The following is an 18,462-nucleotide window of genomic DNA, read 5'->3' as shown; positions in this document are numbered from 1 at the left end:
TCCCCCATTCATAAAATTCCACATACCCTTCCTAATTCAACCTGTACACCAGTGGGTCTTTTATTATCCCCATCCTTTGACTACGGTTCATATGCTCTCTTCCTCCATTTATAAGTTTAATTTCTTGGAACAGTTGGTATTGATATCACAAAATCTTTCAAGCTCCTGGAGATCTTTTTCTTGAGTTCCAAACCTTTGATTAATATATAAATTACACTCCAAATTATAAAAATGCTCTAATGTAGGGAACAAAATATTCTCTTGCATCTCTTTTTTACATCAACAATACTTTAATACGTCTCTTGTGACAACAATACCTTCAAATTTTGGGCTATGTTCAAGGGACCAGGCTTGGCCCAAAAGTTAGGCGGAAAGAATCTCTCTTTGTCCACACCGATACCAAATCCATCCCCACCGCCACCTGTCTCCCTCCTCCTCCTCATTTCATCTCTGATTAGGGCTTCTTATGCCCATGACGGCTGGCCGGCTTGAACGACGATGAAGGCACCCGCAACGGCAAGTGTGTGACCGTCACGCACTACAAAGGAGACATAGCATTCCTCTGTAAGTATGGCAAGGACCAAACGTAAGCGTCAGGCAACATGATAGTGTTTCACCTCCAGTAGAGGACACTAATAGCATTTAGCGGTATGGACAAATTCCTAGCCATAGCTATCGAAAAGAGGATCAAGGAAAGCTGGTGCATTGGTTGTCCATGATTGTAAAAGGAATGAGGATGGACGAGATATCATCATATTTGAAAGACCTACTTAAAAGCTCAAAAACAGTTCCAACAAACCTAACATGATATTAGAGTTGAGTTTTGCCCAGATTATTTCCCCCATTTGTAAAATTCCACGGGCCCTTCCTAATTTGGCTTGTACGTCAGTAATTGTTTTATCATCCCACGTTTCTTGATTATGGGTTTATATGATCTCTATATATATGATTTTCCTCCATCTATAAGTTTAAGTTTTTAAAACAATCATAAAATCTTTCAAGCTCCCCGGAGATCTTTCTCTCGGTTCCAAACTTTTGATTAATAAACAAATCACACTCCAAACTATAAAAATGCTCCACTGTAGAGAAGAAAAATGTTCTCCTACATCTATTTTATACATCAACAATATTTTAATAGGTCTGTTTACAATAACAATATCTTCAAATTTTTGGGCTATGTTTGAGAGACCAGGCTTGGCCCAAAATTTAGGTGGAAAGAATCTTTCTCTATCCATAGTGATACCAACTCCATCCTCACCACCATCAATATCCCTCCTCCTCCTCATTTCATCTCTGATCGGGGCTTCTCATGGCCATGATGACCGGTCGGCTGAACGGTGACGAAGCCACCCCCAACAGCAAGAGGAGATATGGCATTCCTCTGTAGGTATGGCAAATGGCAATGACCAAAGCCCAAAACTTCACCAACGTATTTCAGATACTTAATTGGGTTTTATTTCTTCCTCAGCCTCTAATTTCTATCTTATGTATGGACTTTCCATCTAATGGTGCCCCCTTTTATGGGCTAGTAATGGAATTATTATCATTCGGCAAAAAAAAAAAAAAAAAAAAAACTAGTGAGAATATTTAGAAGTCACCGAATGTAAAGTAACTGATGATTATTGAGCCTCAATGAGAAGTTCATTTCTCTTACGATAATTTAAGATAAATGACTATTTCAAGATTATTGACTGGTGTTATGAACTCTAAAAATTAAATTACAACAAAATTGGTCGAATTGCAATTTGTTGGAGTTATATCAAAAAGGGGAAGAACTATAAAGTATAACTTTTAATGCAAAATTACAACATTGTTAAAAGGAATAAGCATCTCTTAAGACAAAATCGTTACCTTATAGGAAGCAATATAATCTATATTTAAAATGAGCACTTTGAATTGAAACGAAGGTTCGGGAATTAACTTGTTGCATCATAGATGTCAAATAAAGTCCACGGATCATGTTTTATATTAGCAAAGTAGGTTTTAGTGTTGTAAATCACCTTTTAATCCATAAATTTCTAGTAAGTATAATAATCGTCTTATACTTTCGAAATGAAAAATCCAGTACAAAGATTTCGCTCTGGAGCGAAAACAGACACGTGCAATTATCCCGCTCCCTGGTTCAGACAACTGGACAAGACCTTTGACGTGATCGAACCCGAACGGGCAAACGTCGCAGCATACCCAGCGAATCTCGCTTCTGAAAATTATGCGCGCGACGCATGCTCATGTCAGAAAGTTAACGACAAAGGCGGGGTTGTCGTGACTGTACTGGAAATGTTTCTAGGAGCAATAGCAAACGTTGCCGATCGTGTTTTCCTTGCGGCGATCGTTGCTTTGATCGACTCGAGAGCTGCGCGCTGAAATCGTGTAGCGCATGATCTCGTTTCGCCACCTTCGACGTGGGCTCTCCAACTTCACCTCAAGAAGACGGCTCTGGACCTCTTGCGCTCTCGATCACGGCGGCACCCACGAAGCCAATGCGTCTTCCGTCGCTTCCCTCCTCGCGCAATCTCGACAGCAGCCCGATTCGCCGAGCTCGACCCAAGCCCACGCCAAGATGGTGGCGACCCTCTTGTCCGAATGCGATGACAGGCGAGGGTTGAGCCGGATACACGCCCACGTGATCCGCTCCCGCTTGTTGGACTCGAATCCCGTCGCGTTTCACTAGAACAACATCATAAGAGCGTACACGAGGCTAGACGCCACGAGAAAGGCGTTGCTTGTGTATGCTTTCATGGCGAGAGCGGGCGTTCCGCCGGATTCTTACACTCTTCCTATTGTCTTGAAAACGGTGTGCCAATCTTTTGATTTTGAAGCCGGCAGGCAGGTCCATGGTGTCGCCGTGAAACATGGGTTGGAGTGTAATGAGTTCTGCGAGAGCGGGTTCATCAGTTTGTACGCCAAGGCGGGAGATTTCGGTGATGCGCGCAAGGCGTTTGATGAAAATGCTGACAGAAAGTTGGGTTCTTGGAATGCCATGATAGCAGGTCTTGCCCAAGGTGAGCGGTCCAGGGAAGCTATCGACCTGTTTATAGAGATGCGGAGAAGTGGTTTCGTGTTGGATGACGTGACTTTGGTCAGTGTAACATCGGCTTGTGGAAGCATTGGGGACCTAGATTTGGCACTTCAATTGCACAAATATGTTTTTCAGGCTAAAAATAGTGAGAAAGCTGATATTTTGATGTTCAACTCCCTTATTGACCTGTACGGTAAATGTGGTCGGATGGACTTAGCATACAAAGTTTTCCTTGGGATGGAGGAAAGAAACGTATCATCCTGGATTTCTATGATCGTGGGTTATGCGATGCACCGGCTGGTAAGTGATGCTCTTGAATGCTTCCGTTGCATGAGGGAGGCTGGCGTGAAGCCTAATTTTGTGACCTTTGTTGGAGTACTTAGTGCTTGCGTACATGGAGGGATGGTGCAAGAGGGAAAACGTTACTTTGATATGATGCAGAAATATTATGGAATAAGGCCTCGTTTACAGCATTATGGTTGCACGGTTGATCTGTTTGGTCGAGCTGGAAGGTTTGATGAGGCTAAAGAAATGGTGGAAGGGATGCCGATGAAGGCAAATTCGATTATTTATGGATGTCTGTTGGGTGCTTGTGAGAAGCACGAGAACGTGGAAATTGGTGAATGGGTGGCTAAACATTTGCAAGAGTTGGAACCGTGGAACAACGGTGTTTATGTGGTATTATCTAATATTTATGCCAGCAGAGGTATGTGGAAAGAAGTGGAGGAAATGAGAGTGGTGATGAAGCAGAGAAGACTTGCTAAGCTTCCAGGTTATAGCTTGGCAACAAATTCAGAATGATAGTTGATAGATTGAAGTTCTCAGTTTTCATAGCTATGCGAAATAGTAGTCAGTTGACGGCACCCTGGAATTATCAAAGTTCAGTTCTCACAATCTTCACAAGTATCTTTTTCTTCTTTGGAAAGCCATAGTGATGAAAGTTTTTGTGCGGTTTGGAGGAAAATCTTTTTTTTGCCCTTGTATTACAAGAGCCAGCAATGCGATAGTGGCTAGCTGATTTTATTCAAACTTAATAAGAAGGAAACGAATTCATGAGCACATCTTGGTGAGGTACCGTATCAAGGATAGGTTCTTTTGGGTTTTCTCTTACTGGGAAAAGCATTAAATGAGTCGATCACGTCGATAAGAAGCTATGAAGGGACCATGCATGATGCATTAATGAATTGATGTTCACAGTGCTAATAGTATGTGAGCTGCTTCAGACAAGGCAGAGACTGGAAATCTGATGAATTTAGTGGAGAAAAGCGGCAAGGTTTCTTATGGCAGGTTGCTCATAGTTTCAGTCTGCTCTATAGGACATTCTTTTTGTCTCTTCCATATTAACTGCTTCAATTATTTTATTTGCAGCTCTTTCAGATTTATTAATAGCACTCACCTTTCGCGTTTGTTCTTATTTATTATGAGAATCAATTGGTGTATTAGCTCACTATTTTGGCTTTCAAGCTGCAATTAATTCCAATATTGCCTCTTTCTTCCAATGAAAAGAGAAAAGGAGTGGGGGACATTAACTTCACTGACTTGCCAGCTACCCCAGAATGCTTGAATGAAGCACCTTTTCCAGATTCTTGCTTTATAAGATCTGGACACGATGCCTATTTTCTAGAGCCCATTCTGTCGATGAGTCATCTTCCTCCCGGCAGATCTGTTGGTCCCGGTTTGATCAATTCATTCTGGATGGTATCAGAAGAGGAATTTACAGCTATCAGTTAGTTATCTCCCTTGCAGACCTGTTAGGGAAATCCCTTATGATGTTTTGAAGATGACAAAATAAATCAAAGGCTACTAACATATTTGATGGTTGAGTAATAGGCCATGCAGATGTTAGAACATGTAGAGGATATTATCAAAGTCTCAAGACGCTAGACTCGAGACTCAAAATCTGAAAACCGCCGACTCGAGACTCAAAGTCCAAGACGCCGCGACTCAAGACTCAAAGTCTCGAAGACTGCTAGACTTTAGTGTCAAAGTCTGTTCTACATCGAAGTCTGCTCTCTCGATAAATTCCCGGGCGAACGTGAAAGCTGAACCGGAAGACGGACTCTATACGGCTGAACCGGGTACGGACTCAGATTGTAAAGTCTAGAGACTCGGATTGTAAAGTCTAGAGACTCGGTTTGTAAAGTCTACGGACTCGGACTTTACATCCGAGATTCAATGAATCGTAACTCAAGCCCAATCATACAACGGCTAGTGATCTGGTTTGGATTCCACATCAAGATTGATTTGATTGAAGACAAGATCTTTCTATACGAATAAGCTTTACTTATGGAAACCAAGATTTCGTTTGTATGGGCGATCGGAATCAATTTGGGATTTTACCTTTGTCACTCAACGGCTACCAAATCTTCTAAGATACGAGCTGTCCAATGGGTATATTGGAAGACGATTCTCCGGGATGCTGTCCAACGGTAGTTTGGAAGTGGAGGAGTATTTAAGAAGATCATGGACCGATAAGCAAGTAAGAGACGGAGCGTAGAATTTATAATTCCAAAGTCTAAGCGACTTTAGATCATATACTTGTCTCTTGAGAGCTTAAACGTTTGTAATCGTGAGAGAAATACCAAGAGAGTGACTTAGTGAGATAGTGTGATCTACTAAGTATTTGCACTCGGAGTTGTAATCTCTTGTTGATTGCATAGTGGAATCCAGCCAAGAAGGCTGTTATCGTGGGAGAGTGGACGTAGGCTTGGATTAAGCCGAACCACTATAATTCTTGTGTTCTTATTCTCTTCCCTAACTCCTTTATTTTGTTCATACTAGCACTCTCAATTGGTATCAGAGCCAAGTGCTCGGTTTATAAAAGTGTTTTTACTTTTGAGCTAAAGATTCTTTATGGCTAGTATGTTGGCACCAGTCTTATGGAAGGGCAAAGCAACACAAGGCCACCATATTTCGATGGAAGAAAATACAAGCAGAATGGCCAGAAAAGAACAAAAAAGAAGAAGATGATGAGCAAGAAAATTTATGCTTGATGGAACATTCAGAATCTGAGTCTAACTCAGACAGAGACTCAGAATCGAGTCGATTCAGAACCAGACTCGAATTCGATGAGGAAATCCAGAGGGAGAAATCAAATCCAAAAGAAAAGGAAAAGAATCGTGATCACCTCAAAAAGGCAACAAATTGAGGGGGAGCTTTGATCAATTATGGAAAAATCTTTTTTGATTGATTATGATCTTATTATGGATGGAAGGAAAGGTAAATGTGTCAGAATTTATTCTAAAAAATCCGGTTAGTGCATCTTTTATTACCTTTTGTCATTAACAAATCTCATATTGATATTATCATTTTATTATGACAAAAATGGTACGTGAATTTTATGATGCATCCGTGATTTTTATTGGATATTTGCTGATATGATCGAAGTGAGCTATATTGCATATCTTTAATATTCGATAAAAGCTAATTTTTTGGAAATTGTGATTCATGCAAGATATTTGTTATCATTCTCTACGTGAATCCATTATTATCGCTTTTTGATTAAGACAAAAAGGGGAGAAGATATGAATATGCATATGTGCTGATTGGTTGATATTATTTATTGCATAATATTGAGCTGCGATTATTTTTCTAAATATTATTATGCTCAATCTATTTGTTATCTTATGATATCCTTTGATTTAAATTAATATTTTTAAAAGCATGTTTACAAATCTGCATATTCAGAGATTGTTTTGTCATCATCAAAAAGGGGGAGATTGTTAGGGAAATCCCTTATGATGTTTTGAAGATGACAAAATAAATCAAAGGCTACTAACATATTTGATGGTTGAGTAATAGGCCATGCAGATGTTAGAACATGTAGAGGATATTATCAAAGTTTGAAGACTGCTAGACTCGAGACTCAAAATCTGAAGACTGCCAGACTCGAGACTCAAAGTCTGAAGACTGCCAGACTCAAGACTCAAAGTCTGAAGACTGCTAGACTTTAGTGTCAAAGTCTGTTCTACATCAGAAGTCTGCTCTCTCTGATAAATTCCAGACTGAACGTGAAAGCTGAACCAGAAGACAGACTCTATACTGAAGCTGAACTGGGTACAGACTCAGATTGTAAAGTCTAGAGACTCAGATTGTAAAGTCTAGAGACTCAGTTTGTAAAGTCTACAGACTCAGATTGTAAAGTCTAGAGACTCATATTGTAAAGTCTACAGACTCAGACTTTACATCCAGATTCAATGAATCGTAACTCAAGCCCAATCATACAACGGCTAGTGATCTGGTTTGGATTCCACATCAAGATTGATTTGATTGAAGACAAGATCTTTCTATACGAAGAAGCTTTACTTATGGAAACCAAGATTTCGTTTGTATGGGCGATCGGAATCAATTTGGGATTTTACCTTTGTCACTCAACGGCTACCAAATCTTCTAAGATACGAGCTGTCCAATGGGTATATTGGAAGACGATTCTCCGGGATGCTGTCCAACGGTAGTTTGGAAGTGGAGGAGTATTTAAGAAGATCATGGACCGATGAGCAAGTAAGAGACGGAGCGTAGAATTTATAATTCCAAAGTCTAAGCGACTTTAGATCATATACTTGTCTCTTGAGAGCTTAAACGTTTGTAATCGTGAGAGAAATACCAAGAGAGTGACTTAGTGAGATAGTGTGATCTACTAAGTATTTGCACTCGGAGTTGTAATCTCTTGTTGATTGCATAGTGGAATCCACCAAGAAGGCTGTTATCGTGGGAGAGTGGACGTAGGCTTGGATTAAGCCGAACCACTATAATTCTTGTGTTCTTATTCTCTTCCCTAACTCCTTTATTTTGTTCATACTAGCACTCTCAAGACCATCAATTAATATAATTGAAGAGATGACTGTTACAGACAATGTTCCTCCGATCATTTGGTTAACAGCCAGATGACACATCTCCAATCATGCTATTGCACATGTATATAAGTTGGAAAACACAATATTTGTATCAGAACTGGCTTCTAGGCTCACATATTACTAGAAAAAGTTCTTCCCTCTCTGCAGAAGGACTAAAGTGTCTCATTGAATTGCAAAATAACATTGAAGGTTGATACATGGAGCCATTCAATTTCATATTAGAATTCTTGTAAGTAGGGACGAAGTTACTGTTTTTCAAGTCAAGTTTCTTCTGTGTGGTATTTTGTGGTAATGGAATATAACAGGAACACTTTGGAAGAGATTGGAATTTAATTGCATTGCATAGGTGACTTTCCGCCGTTGGATACGAGAAGGTGTTCAACTTGTTGAGCTGCGCTCTTTCACAGCTGCCCAGATTATTGGAAATATCCTATCAATGCATTTGTGCAAGAAAGACAAACATGACAAGTGAGATTTATGCCCCTTGTGTGGGTAGAGCAGCCTCCATTCTTTCGCCATGTGTTGGAGAGCAGAACCATAGAACTCGCCGGACCTTTCTCGGTCCATCCTTCAATTGGATTTGCAACAAAGGACCAAGTTATAGCGGTTGCTTCTTTTTCAGCATCTTTCACTTGTGTGAGTTCGGTTGTTGCCACTAAAGATTTGAACCCATTCATATTACTATCCACGATCTCATAGCTGAAGCTTTTGTTGACAGGGATTGATAGCGAGCAGCTTCTCGAGCCCGATTGGTGACCGTCTCCTCCGAACCGTCCTTGGAGATTTTCATGACAGCAGAATATCGTATGCAGCCAGGCTGACCCGATATGCCTCCAACTCCGTAGCACACATCTATCATGGGGAGAGCCACTCGTGGAGGTTGAAAAATCCTGCGAAGTGGCCATATCTGGTCCGGACTGGAGCCTCTCACTCGGGCACTAACCTTTATTTCCCATTTCTTCTCTCGCTTCACGAGCCATAGCAATGCGGGCTTCAGGCTTAAGCAGTTAGCATTTAGCATTTGATTGAACAATACTGAAATAGTGAAAGTGTTGGATTAATAATGTCTCAGTTGCTGTTTTATGCTCTCTTTTTTTTTGTTCTGTTTTTTTACTCTGTTTTCCTCTATTTTTTTTATTAAAAAACAGCCAAGTTCAATTTAGTTATTTATTTAGTGTTTTTGTTATTTTCTAGGAAGTTAATAACACGTTTGTGTGCAGTTATGTGTTGCACGTACGTGAGCAGTTTTTGCTTTGTTTAAGTTGTCCTGTACTTGACAATTTCCTTTAGAACAGACGTATGCAAGTTTGTGTTCTGTTTCTCTGCGCTTCTCTTCCTCATCTGAAAAATATAGCTTCTGGTTTTCTATTTTTTTTGTTTACTGTTTTGATCAGTAACAACAGTGGTATCAGAGCGTGTATGATCTTGAGGGACTGTGAAGTGAAGCAAGTATCGAAGTGTAAAGAAGTTAAAGGGTGATGGAGACAGGGTCGAGTGGTTTCTCTGCGATGGCTTCTCCGGTATTTACTTGGAGAGAATTATCAAGCATGGGCTGTTAAGATGACAGCATTTTTGGAGGGTCATGATCTGTGGGAAGCTATGGAGGATGATTATGAAGTTGCTCCACTTCTAGATAATCCGACCATGAATCAAATCAAACTTCATAAAGAGAGAACCACAAGAAAAGCCAAGGCAAAATCTTGCCTGTATGCTACTGTCTCGCCTACCATCTTTACCAGAATTATGAAGTGTGACTCTGCAAAGGCCATATGGGACTTCTTGAAGGAAGAATATGAAGGAGATGAGAAGATAAGAGGTATGAAGGTGCTGAATCTCTTGAGGGAGTTTGAGAGACAGCAGATGAAGGATTCAGAGTCAGTGAAGGAGTATTCTGATAGGTTGGTTGGGATAGCTCATAAAATCAGAGTTTTAGGGACTGACTTGAAGGATGAAAGGCTTGTTCGGAAGATTCTGTGTCTCTTCCGAGAGAAGTTCGAAGCCACCATAGCGTCTCTGGAAAATACAAGAGACTTACGATATAAAGTTTGCAGAATTGTTGAATGCTTTGCGGGCGCGGAGCACGAAGACCGATGAGAAGAGAAGAGTTTGTAGAGGTGCGCTGCAAGCTAGAGTGAAGTCAAATGATGGAGGCAAAGGGAAGAAATGGATTCAAGTCTAGAGAAAATGTTGGTGACTCCAAGTTTGTAGCAAAAGAAGGAAATTCTGGTGGGTTTAGCAAATGGAAGATGAACAAAAGCCTTGTCAATACGTGGTGGAACTAATCATCGTTTTTAGATGTTGGAGAAAGCCTGATGCTAGATGCAGAAGATGTCACAAGTTGGGTCATATGGAAGCCATCTGCAAAGAAAAAAATTACCAGCAAGCAAGAAAAGCCCAGGTAGCAGTGAATGAAACTAAGGAAGAGCACTTATTTGTAGCTTCTTTTTTTGAATCTTCTGTTGGGAATGATGTATGGCTGGTGGATAGTGGATGTACCAATCATATGACTGGCAATTCGAAGCTGTTTAGGAGTCTAGACAGGTTAGTCAGGTCCAGAGTCAGAATTGGCAATGGACAGTATATCGAAGTGCAAGGGAAGGGTACAGTGGCTATTGAAGGAAATCAGGAGGTGAAGCTAATTAGTGATGTTCTCTTTGTGCCAAATATTGACCATAATTTGTTAAGTGTTGGTCAATTAGTTGAGAAGGGCTATAAAGTGAAATTCGAAGGGAATGAATGTCTTATTAATAATGCAGATAGCAAAGAAGTGCTAAGAATTCCAATGGAGGACAAGAGTTTCATGTTCAAGTCACAAGAGATGCAACAAATGGCTTTAAAATGCAAAGAAGAAAATGCAGAGATATGGCATAAAAGACTTGGGCATGTTCACAGGAAGAGCATGTTGTTTATGCAGAGAAATAGCTTGGCAGATGACTTGCCAAGTTTGGAGGAGGAATTTCCACAGTGCAAAACTTGTCTTCTTGGCAAGCAAGCCAGATTTCCTTTCAAAGGAGGAGGCTGGAGAGCATGTGAGAAGCTGCAATTAGTCCACACAGATTTATGTGGCCCTATGTCTGAGTCTTCTCTCAATGGTAGCAGGTATTTCATTACCTTCACTGATGATATGACTAGGATGAGTTGGATTTATTTTCTGCAAGCCAAGTCTGAAGTTGCTGATGTGTTTGTGAAGTTTAAAGCCTTAGTTGAGAATCGAGTGGGAAGAAAATTAAAATGCTCGGTCCGATAATGGTTACTCAGTATACCGCTCACAAGTTTAAGTTGAATTGTGAGCAAGCGAATTGTGCAGCAGTTCACTGCTCCTATTCACCTCAACGAATGGGGTCGGTGAGAGGAAAAATAGAAGTATTATGGAGATGGCCAGATGTATGATGCGGGAGAAGATGTTGCCTAAGAAGTTCTGGGGTTTGAAGCAGCTAATCTTTGCAGTGTTCCTGTTGAACAGATTACCTACAAAGGCCTTAGAGAAGTCAACACCTTTTGAAGTCTGGTATGGTGTTAAACTTTCTGTGAAAAATTTGAAGGTTTTTGGGTGTTTGTGTTACACTCATGTTCCTGAGGTCAAGAGGGACAAGCTGGATAAGAAGGTAGAGCTTGGAATCTTCATCGGGTACAGTCTCCAATCAAAGGCTTACAGAATTTTTCACCCTATAACAGAGAAGGTGACTGTAAGCAGAGATGTTGTTTTTCTAGAGGAAGATGAGTGGAATTGGATGGAAGGAAAGAGTGCGGAACAGCAACGATTCGAAAAACAACCCAAAGATGTAGAAGTTGATAAAGTTATAGATGGATTGGAAGACAAAGTGTTGATGATTTACCGTGAGAGGCACAAGGTCACTTGCTGAAATCTATGAAAGAAGCAATGTGGCAATGCTCGAACCATCTAACTTTGTGGAAGCTAAGGAGGATCGGGCGTGGATTGCGCAATGCGGGAGGAGATTTCAATGATCCAGAAAAACCACACATGGGAGCTTGTTGACAGACCATCTGATAAGAATGTGATTGGGGTTAAGTGGGTGTTTAGAACAAAACTTAATCCTGATGGTTCTGTTAATAAATACAAAGCTAGACTGGTGGTGAAAGGCTATGCACAAATATGGTGAGTAGACTATTCTGAAACATTTGCTCATGTTGCACGACTTGATACAATAAGGCTACTGTTAGCTATTGCAGCAGAGAAAGGGTGGCATATATTTCAGTTAGATGTCAAGTCTGCATTTCTGAATGGAGAGCTTGATGAGGAAATTTTTGTTGAACAACCTAAAGGCTTTAGTATCAAAGGGCAAGAAGATAGTGTATACAGGTTGAAGAAAGCTCTATATGGACTGAAGCAGGCTCCAAGAGCTTGGTATGGGAAGATAGATCGATATTTGCAAGATTTTGGCTTTGTGAAAAGCTTAAGTGAGTTCACTCTTTATGTCAAGAAGGTGAATCACAATATTGTAATTCTGTCACTTTATGTAGATGATCTATTAGTGACAGGGAATGATATGGAATTGATAGAGAAGGTGAAGCAAGATTTATTTGCAGTTTTTGAGATGTCAGACTTGGGAAAGATGGCTTATTTTTTGGGTTTGGATGTCAAACAGGCTTCATATGAGATCTTCATCTGTCGGAAAAAAATACATGAAGGAAATTCTAAAGAAGTTTCAGATGGAAGATTGTCGAAATGTAAGCACTCCTATGGTTGCTAAAGAGAAGGCTGCGAAGAATGATGGAACAGATGCGGTAGATGCTTCTATGTATAGAAGTCGATTGGGTGTCTCATGTATCTTACAGCAACTAGACCAGATATTCTATTTGCTGTGAGTGTTTTATTCAGGTTTATGAGTAGTCCTAGTCAGTTACATTTGATTGCAGCAAAAAGGGTATTGAGATATCTCAAAGGAACATTGTTCTTTGGTGTGAAGTTTAAGAAATGTCGAAGTTTAATTTGCAAGGATTTTCGATAGTGACTGGGTTGGTTCGATAGATGACATGAAGAGTACGTCTGGATATTGTTTCAGTTTTGGTTACTGCTTGTTTCTCTTGGTGTTCCAAAAGCAAGAGATTGTAGCTCGATCTCTGCAGAGGCTGAGTTTATAGCAGCTACTGCAGCTGCAAATCAAGCTTTGTGGCTGAAGAAGATAATGAAGGATTTGTGGTTGAATTTCAGTGATTGCATTGAAGTTAATGTGGATAATCAGGCTGCGTTAGCAATATCTCAGAATCCAGTTTTCCATGGCAAAACCAAGCATTTCAAAGTTAAATTTTTCTTTCTGCGTGAGGTGCAACAAAGTGGCGAAGTTAAATTGGTCTATTGCAGATCTGAAGATCAACTTGCAGATATGTTCACAAAACCACTTCAAGCTGGAAGATTTGAAGTATTAAGAAAGAAAATTGGGTATGCAGCAGCAAGCTGATCTAAGGAGGAGTTTGTTGGATTAATAATGTCTCGGTTGCTGTTTTATGTTTCTTTTTCTTTTTTTTTTGTTCTGTTTTTTTACTCTGTTTTCCTCTGTTTTTTTATATTAAAAAAGCCAAGTTCAATTTAGTTATTTATTTAGTGTTTTTGTTATTTTCTAGGAAGTTAATAGCACGTTTGTGTGTAGTTATGTGTTGCACGTACGTGAGCAGTTTTTGCTTTGTTTAAGTTGTCCTGTACTTGACAATTTCCTTTAGAACAGACGTATGCAAGTTTGTGTTCTGTTTCTCTGCGCTTCTCTTCCTCATCTGAAAAATATAGCTTTTGGTTTTCTATTTTTTTGTTTACTGTTTTGATCAGTAACAACAGAAAGCATTAGTTGTCAGTGCACGAGAAAATATAAGTGTTGGACAATGCTCATAGGTTGGCTTCAGTTGGTCAGTGGATGTTCGTGGGCGGGTGCCATGGGGTCCCATGAACATGTGAAATACACTCAGAGCACTTCTCGTCAGTTTGTGAAGAGACGTTCTGGAAGTGGCACGGGAATCATGCAGGCCCAAAAGAAAAATATTTGTTTAAAAATGACGAGCCTCGACGATCAAACGATATAAATGTGATTAAATGAAAACTAATAAACTTAGACACGAGAAAATAATTGATTCCGATTGATTGTAATTAATTTAGGGGTTTTTGTATATTTTTCTTAATTGATTCCAATTGATTGTGATTGATATTTTTCTACTTTAGATAGTCATCCTGTAAATGTATTCTTCATTTGGTAGGAACTGAAAATTATATTTTCCTGTCATCACAATTCTCAACTACTAGCAAGAGAAACAATCATCCCGCCTAGTAGTGTTTTTAAATCTTTAGTGGTCGTTGTCTCTCTCACTATGCAGGCTTCAGACTTCAGCAACCAGGAATGAAGTAGCTGACTTAACGGAGTTGTTAATAGGCACTTCTCAGCATGTTCAAATACTGAAAGCACATATACGGTGCGTTGGCAGTGCACCAAAACAGATGTTGACATGAGCCGTAATTAATGTTAAACCGATTTGTTGATCCCTTGCATGCTCATGTCCCTATGGGGTGCTGATTCGTTGAAAGCACGCCGGTTGTTTCCGATTCTATCGTTTTGAGAAAAGCATGAGACAGCCTAGCCATGATGGACTGATTCTGCAGAAGGACGGTGTCCTGATGCTTCGGCAAAGTAATTTTCATCAGATAAAGATCAGCATATCAGCTGTTTCCTAGGTTGACAACCGGAGACAATGTGGTGGATCTTGTTTAGAGGATATAGGTTGCAAGATTCCATGCTGCGTTGTGACGTTGGTCGTTTGTTTTGTTGGTTGGTTGTTTGTAAAAAAATAAAAGGTGATTTTTTCATGTCTCACTTAAGAAAGTTGGGAGGAGATGGGCAACTTTTCTTCTAGTTTGTTTAAAGAAAAAGAATGGCTCGTGGGTTAGACCCACAATAACTGCATGTGGTGCGCAAGTTTGGCACGGTTTAATTAGCACTAACCTCTTTATTTTTATTTATTAATATTTCATACAGTTATCTTATTAAGATTTATTTCATTTAGTATTTTTGGAAATTATGAAATTTGAAAATTACCTTGTTCAGTTTGAAAATTTTCCCAAGGGATATTTTTGTTCACGTTGGTGCCTGGTGCCTGACTAGTCGACGCTGGGTTTGTAGGAATCACAAGACAAGGCTGGCGTTTGCCAGTTTCGAAGAGAGCCCATGAAATTTAGAGTATGACGGCAATGGTTGATGGTGTCTTGCGTGCGACGCCAGGGATGGTTCGGACACGATCGTGCTGCTGCGGCGTGCTCATATGCGGTTTGGACTGGCTTTTTCTTTGTGTCCCTTTATGCTTGTGCGGCCTCTAAAGTCGACCCAGAGAAAAGACCCTCTCTTTTGAATCTGTGTGAAGCCCTCTCAACGTGGTCGTGTGTATCTCGGATGTGGCTGCTTCCTTGACAGCACCATACGATCTCAAGGGAACAGTTCGTGCATGACCTCGAGGAGGCGCTGCAATGGATCATGGCCTCGTCTCTCTCTCTCTCTCTCTCTCACACATGTGTTTTCTCTCTATATTGTGGCCATATATTCAACGCGTGGCCCCCCTTGCTTTGATCGTGAAGAGTTCCTTGTCAGAGGGCTGGGTTACGACGAAAGAAAGCAAATCTTATTTCCTCTTCTAATTGCCTAGAAGATATCATGATTTGTCCTCTCTTTTTTTTTTCACTCATTTTGACGGGGAGTCCATCTTTTGGCGATTCGTCCATATTTCTTTCCTTTTGATCGTGCATGCTGAATATTCTCTATCGATTTTATTTCTTTCAACTAAATATCAGCTCACGAATTGGTCGATTCCATATATTGTGCTGAGAATAAACGCTTTGTTTGTAAATAGGAAAGACTCATATTTTTAATTGTAAAAAATTCAAGATTGTGCACCCGCAACCACAAAGGAATCGATGAAGTATATTCCACAATTTTGTAAGAAAATATTTAGAGTATCATTCTCCTTCGCAAGCTGATGTGAAACTTCTGGTTCTGGTCGTCATTCATTGCCCAGATATTCCTACAACATTGCTAGAATAAGAATATCCAAGGAAATTACTTTTAATGCTCCGCTTTCTTCATTGGACCAAATTCAATCGGTTCGACAACCTATCACGATTTACATCGTGGTTGAAATTGCAATATACACGGCCTCCATTGTTTCTAAACATTACCCGTGTGCAATTCTCGACTCCATTAATAATGTCCATGGGCCGGGCCAATTCGCTTTCTCCGTAAGCTTAGTCCAACTCGTTAAATTAAAGCTCAGAACCATTAAGTTAAATCCATCCGTCACCGGTCCAATACAAATGCAATAATAATAATAATAAATGCTCCTAAAACTATATATTATGCAATTTAATTCTAATATTTTTGTTCAAGGGTTAAAAATTAATCCCTCATTTTTTAATGCGGTAAACAACTAATTGAGTTGTCAAAATTTAGGTATTAATACTCTGCATTTGTCTGAAATAGCATTATTCGACCTGTCAAAGTTAATTGAAAGATACCTAAACTCAAGTTAGGTATGTTTCGCGAAAAACATTCTTCAGAAAAATTAGCTAGCGAAAAATGATTTCTTAATTAATGGAAAACCAATCTTTAGATTCAAGAAAATGATTTTATCTTTTAAAAAAATTAGAAATCATTTTTCAAAATATGATTAGATATCAACGCTTGGATCCAAACTTTATGCTTGGGCACCGGATCCCATCGCTGGTTCCCAAACCTCGCTATCCAAAACTAGATCTCTGGCGCCCGGGCTTGGGCTCAAGTTCATTGAGACTCAACTTTAGATCTCGATGTCTATGCTCAAATCTCTAACGCCCCTGCCTAGGTCCATCAAGGCCGAGCTCAGGACCCCTGCACTTGTGCTCGAGTCCATCAAGGCCAGGCCCAAAGCCTTAGTGCCCGTACTCGATACCTCGACACCCAAGGTTGAGTCCACCAAAGCCAAGCTCTGATCCCCAACACTTGAGCTTGGTTCCACAAAGGTCGTGCCCGAGTCCACAAAGGCTGTGCATGGGTCCAACAAGGTTGAGCCCGGGAACCCCGATTCCCATGCTTGGGTCCGCTAAGGCTAGACCTAAGACCCTAGTGCCTGTGTTCGGTTCCGCGATTGCCCATGTGTAAATTACTAAAGCTCGAATATTGTATGTCTATTTAAGAAAATCAAATTATATTTTCACAAGAAATGAAATAAAATATTTTTCAGTTCATTTTCAAGTTTTAATCAAATACTGGAAAATATCGTCATCTTTTTAGAAAATGACTTTCTTAGAATATTTTCTAGAAATGTTATATATTCCGTGAAATAATTATAGCCTCAAGATTATGTCGGTCATGTATGATCACATCTTCAGTTTGAGCAAATATAACTCTCGCTCATTTTTCTGGCAAAAAGGAAAAATTCCTCCAGTCGGCCGAATCCAATGCAAATGGGGAATAGTGATTAGTGACCAATCTTATGAAACCGAACCCGACGAATAAAAATTATCAACTTTTATAAATTATATCAAATGTCTCCCATACGAATTATCGCGAAAATATCAGAGAGCTACTACGTACTATTGCACACCGCATCAATCAGCCCCGAGACTACCATACGAGTACAGAAGCAAATCATCAGATTCAGACGAGATCAGTTTGCTTGACCGAGAAGAGCCTTCTCCATGCTCCTGGCCATGACCTGCAAGGCCGACTCGAACCACTGGTCCAAGTCCTCGTGTTTCCAGCCGTTCACGGGCTCGACCTCATACCGCCACATGATGCAACACCCCTCTTCCTTAGGCACGACTCGGCCTGTGGCTACGTAGGAGTTGAACCCGATATTGCTGTCTATGATGGTATAGCTTAATGTCTTGGCGACTGGGTCGATCGACAACAGCTTCTCCTTCGCCCAATACAGGGTGCTTGTCTTGGCCTGGCCGATGGCCCGGTCGAACGGGGCATTATTGAACCCAGCACAGTAACGGATGCACCCAGGCTGGCCAGGGACGCCCTCGACCCCGGTGCAAGCAGTGAGGGTCGGGAACCACCTTTTGAGGCCAAAGAAGTCCTCCACGAAGGGCCATATTTGGTCTGCCTTTGGACCTGCCAAGTCTGCACAAGCTTGGCCTTGCCATTTTGGTTGGGTTTGGTTCATCTCAGAAGTCACATGATCAATGTTTGCAGACTCCATTTTGGCTTTGTTAGTTCTTCAAACAAAGTGGAGAGAGAGAGAGAGAGAGAGAGAGAGAGAGAGAGAGAGAGAGAGAGATGAAGGCAAATTAGGCTTGTGTTTTTGAGCTGCGGACATCAAGGTTTATATAGAGAGTGAGAGAGCATGTTGAAGACTTGAAGTTTTGTAATCCGAAAATGCCTTCCTACAAGTAACACATATTGCTTGTTACCAAGAAAATCAAATATTTGATTAAAAGTATCAAGAATCGCAATCTTGACCAACTTGCCCAGTACCTTCTTTCGGGGAGATCGCCACAAGTCTGAATTCATCAATAATCCAATTAAGTCTACCTCTACCTAAAAATTTAAGTCAATAAGTTATTATTCAACTATGATATATTAACTGTTGTACATCATATCAATTTTTCAATGTAAA

General features: G+C 40.3%; 1 protein-coding gene and 1 pseudogene across 1 annotated transcript; one reads left to right on the top strand and one right to left on the bottom strand.

Annotated features, from left to right (window-relative positions):
- Positions 1-2,166: 2,166 nt before the first annotated feature.
- LOC104438234 lies at positions 2,167-4,153 on the top strand (annotated as a pseudogene).
- A 13,274-nt stretch (positions 4,154-17,427) lies between these two features.
- On the bottom strand, positions 17,428-18,093 carry LOC104440326 (lachrymatory-factor synthase). Its single transcript, XM_010053270.3, has one exon. The coding sequence runs from the start codon at positions 18,043-18,045 to the stop codon at positions 17,506-17,508; it is 540 nt and encodes a 179-aa protein (XP_010051572.2). The 5' UTR covers positions 18,046-18,093; the 3' UTR covers positions 17,428-17,505.
- Positions 18,094-18,462: the final 369 nt, after the last annotated feature.

The sequence above is a fragment of the Eucalyptus grandis genome, chromosome 3 (assembly GCF_016545825.1).
Source record: "Eucalyptus grandis isolate ANBG69807.140 chromosome 3, ASM1654582v1, whole genome shotgun sequence".
In the NCBI taxonomy this organism is placed as follows: Eukaryota; Viridiplantae; Streptophyta; class Magnoliopsida; order Myrtales; family Myrtaceae; genus Eucalyptus; species Eucalyptus grandis.
Note: the sequence above shows the minus strand (reverse complement) of the source record. Positions and strands in the feature narration are given on the sequence as shown.

Excerpts from the sequence above, each read along its gene's own strand:
- LOC104440326 (XM_010053270.3), bottom strand. The coding sequence starts at position 18,045 with ATGGAGTCTGCAAACATTGATCATGTGACTTCTGAGATGAACCAAACC.